The 16,678-nt window shown below is 44.5% G+C and overlaps 1 protein-coding gene across 1 annotated transcript; it reads right to left on the reverse strand.

The window, feature by feature from the left end:
* Positions 1–953: 953 nt before the first annotated feature.
* LOC129828681 (nucleolar RNA helicase 2-like) lies at positions 954–9,055 on the reverse strand. The gene is made up of 14 exons (XM_055889812.1): positions 8,896–9,055; positions 6,373–6,636; positions 5,959–6,120; positions 5,772–5,844; positions 5,485–5,663; positions 5,201–5,318; positions 4,843–5,028; positions 4,042–4,187; positions 3,119–3,268; positions 2,740–2,901; positions 2,272–2,625; positions 1,990–2,124; positions 1,762–1,806; positions 954–1,431 (listed from the first exon to the last, which is right to left on the reverse strand). Exons 1-14 carry the CDS (start codon positions 8,977–8,979, stop codon positions 1,177–1,179), a joined length of 2,313 nt encoding a protein of 770 aa, XP_055745787.1. The 5' UTR covers positions 8,980–9,055; the 3' UTR covers positions 954–1,176.
* Positions 9,056–16,678: the final 7,623 nt, after the last annotated feature.

Consider the following 16,678-nt stretch of genomic DNA (forward strand, 5'->3'; position numbering starts at 1 on the left):
TGCTTTCATCTGTGAAGAGCACGGGGCTCCAGTGGCGAATTTGCCAATCTTAGTGTTCTCTGGCAAATGCCAAACGTCCTGCACGGTGCTGGGCTGTAAGCACAACCCCCACCTGTGGACGCCGGGCCCTCATACCACCCTCATGGAGTCTGTTTCTGACCGTTTGAGCAGACACATGCACATTTGTGGCCTGCTGGAGGTCATTTTGCAGGGCTCTGGCAGTGCTCCTCCTGCTCCTCCTTGCACAAAGGCGGAGGTAGCGGTCCTGCTGCTGGGTTGTTGCCCTCCTCCACGTCTCCTGATGTACTGGCCTGTCTCCTGGTAGCGCCTCCATGCTCTGGACACTACGCTGACAGACACAGCAAACCTTCTTGCCACAGCTCGCATTGATGTGCCATCCTGGATGAGCTGGACTACCTGAGCCACTTGTGTGGGTTGTAGACTCCGTCTCATGCTACCACTAGAGTGAAAGCACCGCCAGCATTCAAAAGTGACCAAAACATCAGCCAGGAAGCGTAGGAACTGAGAAGTGGTCTGTGGTCAACACCTGTAGAATCACTCCTTTTTTTGGGGGTGTCTTGCTAAATTGCCTATAGTTTCCACCTGTTGTCTATTCCATTTGCACAACAGCATGTGAAATGTATTGTCAATCAGTGTTGCTTCCTAAGTGGACAGTTTGATTTCACAGAAGTGTGATTGACTTGGAGTTACATTGTGTTGTTTAAGTGTTCCCTTTATTTTTTTGAGCAGTGTATTTTGATTTGTTTAACACTTTTTTGGTTACTACATGATTCCATGTGTGTTATTTCATAGTTTTGATGTCTTCAATATTAATCTACAATGTAGAAAATAGTAATAAAGAAAAACCCTGGAATGAGTAGGTGTTTCCAAACGTTTGACTGGTACTGTCCAAGGAAGAATTTTGGGGGGGATAAAAAACAGAGTACGTGAAAAAAGATCTAGATTTTTATTTCCTCAGACCACCTTTAATGAAAACATCTCATTCTAATGAATGGGCTTATTCCAAGTACAGATAGTTGAATGCATAATTGCAAATCAGGTCATACATATTTTGCGGAATTTCGCGCTGGTAACAGTCAGTCCACCAAACACCAGTAAAAACCAGGAAATAGACAGACAGCTATGTCAACAGTCCAGCGAATGGGAAGTCAGTGGTTAATAATCAAACGCACTGCTGAAGCTGCGTTTATGACTGCCTCCACCTCTCCAGTTGCCGCCTCCGCCTCCTCCGTTTCTGAAGCCACGGCCACCTCCCTGTCCTCCGAAGGAACGTCCATATCCACGGTCACCTCCCTGTCCTCCGAAGGAACGTCCATATCCACGGTCACCACCCATGCGCGGTTTCTCCTCCAGCTCAGGAAGCTCTGTGGCGATTGACAGCTGCCAACGTCTACCGTCCTGCCAGGCATCCTGAGAAGACAATTGGAGTGATCACCGCAAGGACAATAGGGACTCTGTTACTAACCACATGATCTATAGTGGTGTTAATTAATGAAGCCTTTGTTTTTAACAAAAAAAAGTGATGGATTGCTTGTGTTGTGAAATTTGAGGCAGTAGCATCACTCTGGCAGAGCTTGACAGTAAGGCTGGGGAAATACTCTAAAATGCCCACAATGAAAATGCAGTTTGAGAAATGGTCTTGGATAATTGCTCTTCTCAGCTTTGAATAACATTAAACCAAGCCTTTTACATGTGTCCATTTGTCACAGCTGAGAGGAAAAGTATCTGCTCTCGACTTACCTGGTACTCCTTTACCTTGTCAGCCGGAACATCAAAACAGACTCCCTGCAGAGCAAAAAACAAAGCTCACGGATCAAATTTTTGTTTAACATCAGGCAAGTAAATTACAGAGCCTCAATAGTATTGCTATTATAGTAAGAGTGCAGGAGGATGGTTTTATTTCAAAGGTGAAAACAGAGACATCGCCCTTCCCCTTCTGACCGGAGGCACAATGAATGACAAATGTACCATTTTGCCCTTGAGGAAGGTCATCCCCCGGATCATGTTGTCAATCTCCTCTCCCAGCTGCTCCTTCAGACCACGCCAGGCACAGCCAATGTTTTGCAGCTCCTGGGAGCTGTTCATTGTCATTGTGGTGTAGCCCTGGATGGATTGAATAACAAACATTAAATACAAGTTCGAACCTTTCAAGGTGCATTTTAAACCATTATGGGCATTTACACATGTTGACATGTCCTTCATTATTCAATTGCTACATGTAGACTGAGCTAACAGGGTCTAAACACTCACAGTGTCAGAGTTGAGGAGGGACCTCTGCTCCAAAGCAGTGGCTCCTGATATGTGTGCCAGGGCGGCAGACAGGGCCTCCACGGCCCCACGCTCCTCAATCAGCTTGGTAGCAGACACGCGGAAATACTCAATGGCTTGGGGAGGCACAGAGTCTAAAAACCTCACTGCGTCTTTACTGGACGATTTGATGATGTCATTGGCAGTGGGCACTCCAACCCGCTTAAATGTAATGCATGCTTTCTCCTCTACATATCGGAGCTGGTCTTCTTCTCTGCGTTGGTAGAAACAGATGCAGACGCCAGTCCTGCCAGCCCGACCAGTTCGACCTGACCGGTGAATGTAGGACTCCACATCCTGGTAGAGGGACAACGAAGCGTTCACGTTAATATCTTGTTGTTGTTGCTAGATCAATTACAGTGTTACATGTACAAGAGCATCTAACATGGTGTTATCACACTATTCATCTACCTTTGGGGGTGAGCACTGCACGACCAGGTCTACCTCTGGGATGTCCAACCCGCGGGCAGCAACGTTGGTGGCCACTAAGACCTCGAAGGTGCCACTTCTGAAGCCCTTCAGTGTGATCTCCCTCTGCTTCTGAGGAATGTCCCCATGAAGTGACTGGGAACTCTGCAACATTGAACACAATCAGACCCGAGAATGAATAAGCCAATGAACCCATTAGAAATAGTCAACTACCGCACTTGACTTTCAATGTCATTTACGTCCGTCATGTCAAACCTTCCAGGTTGATCCTTGTATCAATGTCCTACCTCACTAATTCAGTGTGCACAGTGGAGCAAAATTAAAACTAACAATCAACAAAGCTACAGCAGGTTTCTGGTACCTGCTTTATGGAGGCGTTCATTGACAGCTCGTTGGCATCCTTCTTGGTCTCACAGAAAACGATGGTGCGGCCGTGGCTCCCGCTGTAAACCTGCACCACATCCCCAATGACTGCAGCCCTCTGGGACCAGTGACACGCTATAGCAAGGTGCTGGGTGGGGAGGAAGAGACGGAGAGGACATTTAACAAATTGTTGATCACTGTGAAAACAACTATGTTTAGTAGGCCTGAGTGAACCACACATTACAAAATGAGAAACATTTTGCAATGACAGCTAAAAATCAGTATTGCGTGGTCTTTTACCAGTTTGACATGAACAGAAAACGTCAAATGTATGCATGCATGAGTAAGTCGCTTTCGATAAAAGCATCTGCTAAATCGCATGTGTAATTATTATAAATGGGACGGGCTAAATGTGGGTAAAGCTGCTAAATAGCCATGCTATATGTTAACTGGTTTGTATGTCAGCAGCGGAAGAACAAATAATGGTGTTTTTGATCACTAGAGTGCTTCCAGGTAAGACACACTTGATCTTTATCGCTGGATTACAGCCAAGTAGAAACTACAATAGTATGAAGATACAAAAATATTAGTTAAAAGTAGCTTAAGTCAGAAGAAACTGGTTCAGCAAGTATGATGTTTAAGAAACTTGTTGTGCATTTCTTAAGAACCTTGAAACTATTATGACATTTTCATCACCTGAAAAAAAAAACACATTAATAGCAACCAGATGGCTTCATGATCCTCTACAGAAGTATTAATAAATTATACATTTGGTTTATAAAATGTACAATTTCAAATATGAAAAAATGTCATCTGAATTAATCTGAAGTGTGAGATTTAAAAAACAAAAACAAAGTGGAAACCATTGTCAATCAAAATAAACCATCACTTGCTGAAAAGATAGGTCGTTTTCTTTCTTACCTCTACTGTGGTGGCAGTTTTCTGGGTCTTTTTGCCAATGAGGTCCACATGCTCATAGTTTGGCCTCATGTACCTCTTTGCCACATCATACACCCATGATGGGCATGTGGCAGAGAAGAGCAGGGTCTGGGGGTTGGTCTCAGAGCCTGCCCACAAATAAACGTTGGATCAGTTCTGTGCATTTATTCCGTACTAAATGTTAAGACACACTTTTTTTTTTTAAAGTTTTTATTTATTTACATTTTATCCCCTTTTCTCCCCAATTTTCGTGGTATCCAATCACTAGTAATTACTATCTTGTCTCATCGCTACAACTCCCGTACGGGCTCGGGAGAGACGAAGGTCGAAAGCCATGCGTCCTCCGAGGCACAACCCAACCAAGCCGCACTGCTTCTTTAACACAGCGCGTCTCCAACCCGCAAGCCAGCCGCACCAATGTGTCGGAGGAAACACCGTGCACCTGGCCCCCTTGGTTAGCGCGCACTGCGCCCAGCCCGCCACAGGAGTCGCTGGAGCCCGATGAGACAAGGAAATCCCTACCGGCCAAACCCTCCCTAACCCGGACGACGCTAGCCCAATTGTGCGTCGCCCCACGTACCTCCCGGTCGCGGCCGGCTGCGACAGAGCCTGGGGGCGAACCCAAAGACTCTGGTGGCGCAGTTAGCACTGCGATGCAGTGCCCTAGACCACTGCGCCACCCGGGAGGGATAAGACACACTATTTTGGCCTCCCATCCAACCCAAGGCAAATCTACAGTATATGGCCTAAATCAATCAATCCCATATGAAAATGTCTCATTACCTTTTTGGTAAGACGCAGACAGTATCTCCTCCACCTGTTCTGCAAAGCCCATATCAAGCATTTGGTCCACTTCATCTAATACAACGTGCTTCAATTGAGACAGGTCCAGTTTGTTATTCTGTAGATGGTCCTTGATACGACCTGGAGTTCCCACTAGGATATCGATGCCACTGCGGATCGCATCAACTGAGAGAAAACAGTTCAAAATTATTTAACACAAATATGATCAACTTAACCGTATATGCAATTTATAGCGTCACTTTTCACAAATAAATAACAGGCACTTTGCAATCAAGCCAAATTGTGCAAAACTAGAGGATGTTAAATTGAAAAAGTAAGAAATGGGAATGGAACTCACGTTGGGGGTTGTAGGAGCTCCCACCATAGAAACATGTAACAGACAGTTTCTTTGTCATGTCCTTGAAATCCTTGGATACTTGAATAGCCAATTCTCTGGTTGGAGCAAGGCACAATATCTATAGAAGTGGACACGGTTAATGATGGAGAAAAAAACAAACATTAAGTATTTCGGTCAAAAGATTATACATGCTCTCCAAGACTACATTATGTAGCTAATTGACAATATCTTAGCACTAACAGCACATGCTGAATATCTGATGGCAGTATCTGCAGCAGACCTACCTTTGGGGCTCTGCCCCTCTTCTTGTCATCTGGGTCATTTTGGAGTTTCTCGATCAGCGGAATGGCAAAAGCTAAAGTTTTCCCAGTGCCTGTTCTTGCCTGGCCAATCACATCCTTTCCCTCGTACACAGAATTGAAGGTTTGTGTTTGGATGTCAAAGAGGTAAGATATTCCTCTTGCTAGAGGGAAAAGAGACAATTAAAATGTAGGCAGCCCAAATATCAAATAACAGACTGCACGTTTAAAGATGGGTAACTCAACTGAAAAAGCATTTTAGAAAAAAATACCTTCAAGTAGTTTAATGGTGTTGGGGGAGATTCTGAAGTTAGAGAAGGCTCCCTCTTTCTGTTCTGGTGTCTCCTAAACGCATGAAAATAGAAAAATCAACAGACTGACAATGTTCTTAAAGTCCTTTAAATGATTTTCCCACAAACCACTTCACTGAAGAATAAGAACATCCCTGGAAAGACTCACGGTTTCTACTCCACTTTCGGAGTCCTCGCTTGATTGTGCTGGAGTTGTCGCCGCGGTATGCCCATTAGTTTGTGCAATCAGCTTGGGAGTCTCAGGAAACACTCCGTTGACGATGACTTTTTCATCTGTCTTTTTTTCCTTTTTCTTCTTCTTCTTTTTCTTCTGTTGGTAATGGCAGAATGGGAAATGGTAAAAAGATGCCTTGCCATGTTGATTACTGATTAACATTTATTCTGTTGACCTAGCTAGTTTCAAAAGATCTGATTATGAAATTATTATATTAATTCCCATCTGAAGACTAGCTCAAATAAACAATGTGTATTTGAAAAACAGATGTCAAAACAAATCCAATCTGTTGTAATGCAGTACTGAGTGTAGACATGTTTTATCAAAACAATATATAATATAAGTAACCTCGGTTGCTTTGTCATTGTCTGCAGACTCCTCATTGGAATGAGATGTGTTGTCCTTCAAAGGTGATTCTTGTGCGTTGCCGTTAACGTCAACTTGTGCGTTGCCGTTAACATCAACTTCTGCGCCCCCGTTAGTTGAGTCCTCCTTTTCCTTCTTCTTCTTCTTCTTCTTGGGAGCAGGAGGTTCACAGTCAGGTTCCTCTTCAACAACCGTTTTCTGTTTCTTGATTTTCTTTCCCTCCTTGGTCTTCTTCTCCTTTATTTTCTACCAACCAAACACAGGGCACCAGACATTAGCACAGGGCACCAGACATTAAGTTGAAGGGGACAGAACAGTTGCAAACTATATCAATGTATAGCTATATTTATTCTATAAGAGTGAACTAGAACTTAGTAGAAAGACAGATGGATACATTTGGCTCCCGAGTGGCACAGCGGTCTACGGCACTGCATCTCAGTGCTAGAGGCGTCACTACAGACCCTGGTTCGATTCCAGGCTGTATCACAACCGGCCGTGATTGGGAGTCCTACAGGGCGGCGCATAATTGGCCCAGCGTCGCCCGGGTTCGGCCGTGGTAAGCCGTAATTATAAATAAGAATTTGTTCTTAACTGACTTGCCTAGTTAAATAAAGTTTTTTTTAAAATATTGTATTCGATAAATTGTTGCTGATCAGCAAGTTAGAATGGAGACATGTCGAGCAACATCATCCATCAAGTGCTGTACGTGGCACAAATTGATAGGCTATGACTGTACCCGAGTACATGGTGGGCTCGCAGAGAGTCAGGGTTCCTGCCTGTGCGAACGGAGCTCAGTAGGCTACAGGGGCTACAGTAAATACAGTGCAGCTCAAGAGGCCGGGTTTGACCATGCAGCTCTGAAAACGTCACTAATCCAGTGTTTCAGGTGCCAAAGTCAATCATTGCTCACTACGGAAGCAGCTGCTTTATAGGTTTCCAGGTCGCAGTTGTAAATGAAAACTTGTTCTCAACTAGCCTAGTTGGTTAAATAAATAAAAATAAGTGGGATGCAGTGTTGAGCGCTACATCCCGAGGGGTTCATGTTGATTGTACAGAGATTGTGACAGCCTGTTGGTTATATGGCATCCCTTGAGAAAGCAAGAACAAGATATATGTCAGGGGAAGTGCAGTATTATCATAAGGAGACATATAATTGGAATACAGAGAAGGAACGACGGGAAAAAGAGGCAGGGGAGGTCTAAAAGAGAGAGGGAGCAAGAGGGTGAGCTTGAGTCAGTTAAAAATTGCAGAAAAGGGGATGGTTTGTTAAAGAAGAATGGTAAGAAAGTATAAGCTGAATGAGCTGAAGACAGGAGGAGAACTGGAAGTGAATGAGGGCGAAGTATTGGAGGTGCTAGGTGTGGTGAAGTTCTCAGAGCCTGAGGCTTGCACCGAGGGTCAGGATAAAGATGAGTCTAACAGTAGGTGTGACATTTTTGGAAAAAGTGGACCTTTGCCTTTTGGCTGATCCACTTGTGCTTTCAGGGTGGGTGAAAACAGAGTTGGGTACTATGAGATTGTGAGGGTAACCAGAAGTGGTCTTGTGATAATTGTTTGTTTCTGCTGGTCAGGGGGAGAAGGCTCTCAGTGTTAAACAAATGGGGGCAAGAAATGTGAATTGTTCTGCGCTCAAGAAAAGGGCACCATTGAAAGGAGTGATTACTGTGGTAGCAGTAAATGTTAAAGTTGACCAACTGAAGGGGAAGATTCCCGGTGTTTGTGATGCTCCTCATTTGGTGCGAAGCAGACAGAGCAGGGAGAGTGGGAAGTCATGGTCTGTTCTTTTGAGTTTTGATACTGAGTACTTTGATACTTTGGTACTTTGATACTGATACTTTGATACTTTGGTACTTTGATACTGATACTTTGCCTGACAAAGTGACGTTAGGATATATAAGTTACAGGGTGTGTTAAGGAGTGTTGTTACATAATTTCAGGTTGTTGCATGAGGTAGGACTAAATAGATTTAAATAACGGAGTAGGGTGGTGTTAATTTAATTACATTTGTTATTATGAGAGTGTAGTGTTTGATGGTAGGGCATTTGTTTATTTTTCAAGAGAAGTAAAATGGAGTTGTACTCCAGTCTAGTAGGTGGCGGTAATGCAACATATTGGATGCCAACCGCCGTTAAACCTCGTCGAAGAAGAGTACATGGTGGCAAGTTGATCCTTCTGTTTTGCGGATCAGCTGACCACGTGTCATGGGCACGAGGCTACGCGCTAGTAGCAATGAACATGCCATGTGGTGATGGCTAGCTACTTTCTACAAAGACTGGCAGTTGTTTAAACCTCTAACGTTACTTGTATTTTCCCGTAAAACTTACCTCTAGCATAATGGCAATATAATGTGAACAATATGACGTCATTATATAACGTTAGCTACCACGCGGATGTAGAACGTAACTAGCTAGCATGCAGTATGGCGGCGCTAGCCAGCGGCTATAGTACAGTTTAGATTATTTAACGATCGTTAACAACCAGCTATTTGTGTTCCATTTTACTTACTTTGGGTGTCGTACTGCCCGCACTAATGTCCATTTCACCTTCCATTCCGATGTCTTCGTTTTCAAAAATAATCTTTGATGGCATCTTCCCCGGTTGTTTTCCCTTAGAGTGGACACAGGCTAACCCTACCGGCACGCGTACAGAAAGGAACGACACGACTGTGTGGTGTTGGGCTAGAGCTTTTACAAGCATAGAAATTGAGTAGGTAGAACGGCACTCTCATTGGAAGCCAGTACAGAGCAACTTAGACGCCGTGATGTGGAACTTTAGGTTGGTTCTTTAGCTTAAAAATATGTGTGTCTTCTTCACAGGTGTTTTATGCGCGTTTGTACTCCATTCATAACAATGTTCATCTAATCTGTGCTGACATATGATAGTTTTATGGAAATTATGTACACAATATTTATTCTACTTCTTCTAATTCTAGGGATATGACGGAAAGCCAGAGGAGTCAATACAGATTGGCATTGCGATGGTTAGTGTTGGGATTTTTTTGCGCAATCACTATTGTCAGAGCACAGAGAGTTGCCAGTTCACTCACTCACTGTTGGACGATTCAATTTCGCAATCGTGCAAATGCTGGCCCGTCTCTCTAGCCTACCTGGGCCCACAACAGAGAAACACACTGATATTATGGACACGATTCCAATCAGTTGGTCATGATAGCCGATCTAAAGAAAAATACAGAAAAATAAAAATGTATATTTTCTTTATATATAAAAGCACTCAATGACTGCAAACGTCAAATATGAGAACATATGTTGCAAATGGCTAATCAATTCAGATCTGGGTTCAAAACTTTTTAAGCTTTTCAATTCATTTCAAACAGCCTACTTTTTGAAGTAAGACAAGCCTTTTTCCAACTAGAAGTATTTTAACATGCATTTGTACCCAGGTCTGTTTGGCCCTATGGGTATTTGAAATGTATTTGGAAACAAGTAGGCTGTTTGAAAATAGTTTCAAACAGTAGCTCTTTTTATAGGAGATTATTTTAAAATACTTCAAATAGAAGTAGTTGGATTCAGCCACGTTATTTGAAAATACTCAAATACATAGAAAATAAGTATTTGAATTACAAACACTTAAATAAATATGCATATATTTGAACCCTGGTCTGCATCAAATGGGCCATGATTTCTAACTATATTCCAATGTGCTACACATACTTACTGGGTAATTAGACATAATAATAATAATAATAATAAAAAAAACATAAAAATGTACATTAAGATATGTTTTCCCCTATAATATTAGGCTAACAGTGTGGTTATATTTTTGCATTCGCTCTGCAGGTAGTATAAATTTTCATTTCATTTTCATTACATTTCATTATAGTACAACGGTTTAACTTGTCTAACCTTAGCAATTTCTTCTTAGCTAGCTACTTAGCCGTCTGTGTATAAAAGATAATTGCGTAATTATCGTATTCCGTCGTCTATCGTAGTCCACACTGCTATCTGCCCAGTAGCTAGCAAACGTCCACCGTCTACCGAATAGTAGTATAAACTTTTCATTATAGTACAACGGTCTGATTTCCATTTTCACTACAGTACAACGGTTTGATTTGTTTGATCTTAGCTAGCTACATAGCCGTCTTTGCATCAAACATAATTGTGTAGTTATTGAGGTTCGCCAGCCAGCTATTTTCGCCCTAACATAACGCAACGTAGCCAAACACTGCTAGCTAGCCAGCTTGCCACCGAATAGCAGCATTGTAGAAACGAGTGCATTACAACGGAACGACTTGATCAGTGTAGTGTTGGCTGACTACACAGTTGTCTTTGCTATCTTTGATTTGTATTTGTTCGATCTTAGCTAGCTACTTAGCTGGCTACATAGCCGTCTTTGTATCGGTGATAATTGTGTAGTTATCAAGGTTCGCTGAGGTTCGCTAGCCAGGTATTCTCGCCCTAACGTAACGTAGTCAACCCTGCTAGCTAGCCAGCTAGCCACCGATTAGCAGCACTGTAGAAACGATTACATTACAACGGAACGACTTGACTTGTGTAGTGTTAGCTAGCTACATAGTTTTCTTTGCTATCTTTCTATCTAAGATAATTGTGTAGCTTTGAGTAATTATCGGTTAGCTAGCCAGCTATTTTTCGCCTCCCGCGCTGCCGTCCTCCTACCTAGCCAACACTGCTAGCTAGCCAACTTCTACCGAATAGCAGCACTGTAGAAACTTACATTACAATAGGAACGACTTGATTAGCGTAGTGTTAGCTAGTTGTCTTTCCTGTCCTTGTATCCATGATAATTGTGTAGTTTAGAGAAATTTAGTGAAATTGTCGAGGTTACCTAGCCAGCTTCACTTTCAACAACGTAGCCACTGCTAGCCAGGCTACTTCACCAGCCAGCAGTACTATATCATTTTAGTCAATAAGATCTTGTATTTTATTCTTATTTTTTGCAACGTAAGCTTAACTTTCTGAACATTCGAGACGTGTAGCCCACTTGTCATTCTAATCTCCTTTGCATTAGCGTAGCCTCTTCTGTAGCCTGTCAACCATGTGTCTGTCTATCCCTGTTCTCTCCTCTCTGCACAGACCATACAAACGCTTCGCACCGCGTGGCCGCGCCCACCCTAACCTGGTGGTCCCAGCCCGCACGACCCACGTGGAGTTCCAGGTCTCCGGTAGCCTCTGGAACTGCCGATCTGCGGCCAACAAGGCAGAGCTCATCTCAGCCTATGCGTCCCTCCAGTCCCTCGACTTCCTGGCACTGACGGAAACATGGCTCACCACAGATAACACTGCTACTCCTACTGCTCTCTCTTCGTCTGCCCACGTGTTCTCGCACACCCCGAGACCTTCTGGTCAGCGGGGTGGTGGCACCGGGATCCTCATCTCTCCCAAGTGGTCATTCTCTCTTTCTCCCCTTACCCATCTGTCTATCGCCTCCTTTGAATTCCATGCTGTCACAGTTACCAGCCCTTTCAAGCTTAACATCCTTATCATTTATCGCCCTCCAGGTTCCCTTGGAGAGTTCATCAATGAGCTTGATGCCTTGATAAGCTCCTTTCCTGAGGACGGCTCACCTCTCACAGTTCTGGGTGACTTTAACCTCCCCATGTCTACCTTTGACTCATTCCTCTCTGCCTCCTTCTTTCCACTCCTCTCCTCTTTTGACCTCACCCTCTCACCTTCCCCCCCTACTCACAAGGCAGGCAATACGCTTGACCTCATCTTTACTAGATGCTGTTCTTCCACTAACCTCATTGCAACTCCCCTCCAAGTCTCCGACCACTACCTTGTATCCTTCTCCCTCTCGCTCTCATCCAACACTTCCCACACTGCCCCTACTCGGATGGTATCGCGCCGTCCCAACCTCCGCTCTCTCTCCCCCGCTACTCTCTCCTCTTCCATCCTATCATCTCTTCCCTCTGCCCAAACCTTCTCCAACCTATCTCCTGATTCTGCCTCCTCAACCCTCCTCTCCTCCCTTTCTGCATCCTTTGACTCTCTATGTCCCCTATCCTCCAGGCCGGCTCGGTCCTCCCCTCCCGCTCCGTGGCTCGACGACTCATTGCGAGCTCACAGAACAGGGCTCCGGGCAGCCGAGCGGAAATGGAGGAAAACTCGCCTCCCTGCGGACCTGGCATCCTTTCACTCCCTCCTCTCTACATTTTCCTCTTCTGTCTCTGCTGCTAAAGCCACTTTCTACCACTCTAAATTCCAAGCATCTGCCTCTAACCCTAGGAAGCTCTTTGCCACCTTCTCCTCCCTCCTGAATCCTCCTCCCCCTCCCCCCCCCCTCCTCCCTCTCTGCAGACGACTTCGTCAACCATTTTGAAAAGAAGGTCGACGACATCCGATCCTCGTTCGCTAAGTCAAACGACACCGCTGGTTCTGCTCACACTGCCCAACCCTGTGCTTTGACCTCTTTCTCCCCTCTCTCTCCAGATGAAATCTCGCGTCTTGTGACGGCCGGCCGCCCAACAACCTGCCCGCTTGACCCTATCCCCTCCTCTCTTCTCCAGACCATTTCCGGAGACCTTCTACCTTACCTCACCTCGCTCATCAACTCATCCTTGACCGCTGGCTACGTCCCTTCCGTCTTCAAGAGAGCGAGAGTTGCACCCCTTCTGAAAAAACCTACACTCGATCCCTCCGATGTCAACAACTACAGACCAGTATCCCTTCTTTCTTTTCTCTCCAAAACTCTTGAACGTGCCGTCCTTGGCCAGCTCTCCTGCTATCTCTCTCAGAATGACCTTCTTGATCCAAATCAGTCAGGTTTCAAGACTAGTCACTCAACTGAGACTGCTCTTCTCTGTATCACGGAGGCGCTCCGCACTGCTAAAGCTAACTCTCTCTCCTCTGCTCTCATCCTTCTAGACCTATCGGCTGCCTTCGATACTGTGAACCATCAGATCCTCCTCTCCACCCTCTCCGAGTTGGGCATCTCCGGCACGGCCCACGCTTGGATTGCGTCCTACCTGACAGGTCGCTCCTACCAGGTGGCGTGGCGAGAATCTGTCTCCTCACCACGCGCTCTCACCACTGGTGTCCCCCAGGGCTCTGTTCTAGGCCCTCTCCTATTCTCGCTATACACCAAGTCACTTGGCTCTGTCATAACCTCACATGGTCTCTCCTATCATTGCTATGCAGACGACACACAATTAATCTTCTCCTTTCCCCCTTCTGATGACCAGGTGGCGAATCGCATCTCTGCATGTCTGGCAGACATATCAGTGTGGATGACGGATCACCACCTCAAGCTGAACCTCGGCAAGACGGAGCTGCTCTTCCTCCCGGGGAAGGACTGTCCGTTCCATGATCTCGCCATCACGGTTGACAACTCCATTGTGTCCTCCTCCCAGAGCGCTAAGAACCTTGGCGTGATCCTGGACAACACCCTGTCGTTCTCCACCAACATCAAGGCGGTGGCCCGTTCCTGTAGGTTCATGCTCTACAACATCCGCAGAGTACGACCCTGCCTCACACAGGAAGCGGCGCAGGTCCTAATCCAGGCACTTGTCATCTCCCGTCTGGATTACTGCAACTCGCTGCTGGCTGGGCTCCCTGCCTGTGCCATTAAACCCCTACAACTCATCCAGAACGCCGCAGCCCGTCTGGTGTTCAACCTTCCCAAGTTCTCTCACGTCACCCCGCTCCTCCGCTCTCTCCACTGGCTTCCAGTTGAAGCTCGCATCCGCTACAAGACCATGGTGCTTGCCTATGGAGCTGTGAGGGGAACGGCACCTCAGTACCTTCAGGCTCTGATCAGGCCCTACACCCAAACAAGGGCACTGCGTTCATCCACCTCTGGCCTGCTCGCCTCCCTACCACTGAGGAAGTACAGTTCCCGCTCAGCCCAGTCAAAACTGTTCGCTGCTCTGGCCCCCCAATGGTGGAACAAACTCCCTCACGACGCCAGGACAGCGGAGTCAATCACCACCTTCCGGAGACACCTGAAACCCCACCTCTTCAAGGAATACCTAGGATAAAGCAATCCTTCTGCCCCCCCCCCCCCCCCACCTCCCTTAAAAGATCTGATGCACTATTGTAAAGTGGCTGTTCCACTGGATGTCATAAGGTGAATGCACCAATTTGTAAGTCGCTCTGGATAAGAGCGTCTGCTAAATGACTTAAATGTAATGTAAATGTTATGTAAAAGGGAAAGAAAATATATAGCAAATAGGCGATTAAAATAGTCCATAACTTTCCATTATATTATAATACATTGTACTACATATATAGGCCAGGTCATGAAAAAAAGTAATAATAGCTCTTGGCAGTTGTGTAATATTGCCTTGACCAGTGTCTGCTGCTTGGTGCTGGGATAAATTTGGAACAACGAGGCACGAGGTGAACAGCTGGCTTATTCTAGAACTAGACTGTACAAGGGGACTCCCTCTGATCTGTACGTGAGGTATGGCGTGGAGTGCCCATTGAATGGAAACGCACGTAGCCCCTGCCATGTCACCCCTGAAAGTGGTACAACCGTCCAGAGCAGGCAGCCCAAGCTCAATGGGCATGGCATACATCCAGATGGTTTTCTGAGCCTTGGACAATTTTCAACTACATTATTGAAAAGCTACAAATAAAATAGGCAGTTTTTATTATAATAATTAGGCATACAGCCCTACACTACTAATGCTACTACTACTACCACCTTCTAGGCCTACTACTACCACCTACTACTGCTACGACTACCACCTACTACCGCTACTACTACTAATACTACTGCTACTACCAGTGGTGGTCAGTGATGTTTAAGATGAGGGAGGACAAAAAGAATTCATGAGCATTGCCTTATTTTTATTACAGCATATTGGATGACTCATTCATATTCCATTCACCCAGCTCAATGTAACAGCGATAGGTTTAGGCTACTACATGATACTCAAATTTACCCTATACCATGAGGTTACTACAACCTATCCTATGAGTTTACAACGTAGGTGCACACAGGTCGAGAGACAAATTTGAGGTGACAGACAGTGACATTCAATACCGCTTTGCACACTCTTGCCTGCATCTAGCAGCAAATTCAGGGGGAGCCCCAACCAGAACTCGAGCCCGGGTTCAGCAACTCAACCCAGGAGGCATTGGCTTAAAGATAGTACTACTTAAGTCAGTTTTTGGGGGTATCTGTACTTTACTATTTATATTTCTGACAACTTTTCCTTCATTGCATTCCTAAAGAAAATAACGTACTTTTTACTCCATACATTTTCTATGGCACCCAAAAGTACTTGTTACATTTTGAACGCTTAGCAGAACAAAAAAATTGTCCAATTCATGTACTTATCAAGAGATCATCTCTGGTCATCCCTACTGCCTCTGATCTGGCGGACTCACTAAACACACATGCTTCATTTGTAAATTATATCTGAGTGTTGGAGTGTGCCCCTGGCTATCCGTAAATTTAAAAAAAAACAAGAAAATGGTGCCGTCTGGTTTGATTAAGTATATTTTAGCAATTACATTTACTTTTGATACTTAAGTATGTTTAAAACCAAATACTTTTAGGCTTTTACTCAAATAGTATTTGACTGGATTACTTTTACTTTAGTTATTTTCTATTAAGGTATCTTTACTTTTACTCAAGTATGACAGTATGACATTTGGGTACTTTTTCCACCACTGCTTAAAGAAGCACTCCAGCTATTTTGGAACTTTTCCTGTTGAAAAACAAAATCCCACGAATAAGTATAGAAATTTGTTTTGACCAAAATAGTGTTTTTCAGACACAACTGAAAGCCATTTAAGGATTTGGTCTGATGGTGTCCTCTGATGTCATCGGCATCCTCCTCTCTTGCTTGCAGGGAACAATAGAGGAGCTATAGAGAACAAAAGAGGAAAGTCCATGTCAGGAGGACACCTGGACCACCTATTGAGATGTGCCTTTTGTTAAGTAAATCCGGTGATAAATGAGGTGAAAAGGAGACTGGAGTAGGACCTTAAGGTCCCTATTATAATATTGACAATGATAACAATTACACAGTTTTGTGACCATTAATAATACTCATCCTCAATAATCAACATCATCATCCTCCTTCATATTCCATTTTTCAGATGAAATAAAATAGCTGAAATGTCACTGGAACATAATATGATTGTGTACAATAGATGCGTTTAAACAGGCAGCCAATTTCTAATATTTTTTACCACTAATTGATCTTTTGACCAATCACATCAGATATTTTCACATCGGATCTTTTTCAGAGCTGATCTGATTGAGCAAAAGACCATAATTGCCTCTGAAAAAGATCCGATGTGAAAATATCTGATCAAGAAGATCAGAATTGGGCTGTCTGTCTAAACGCTGCTAATGT

Source organism: Salvelinus fontinalis, chromosome 30, assembly GCF_029448725.1.
Source record: "Salvelinus fontinalis isolate EN_2023a chromosome 30, ASM2944872v1, whole genome shotgun sequence".
Lineage (NCBI taxonomy): Eukaryota > Metazoa > Chordata > Actinopteri > Salmoniformes > Salmonidae > Salvelinus > Salvelinus fontinalis.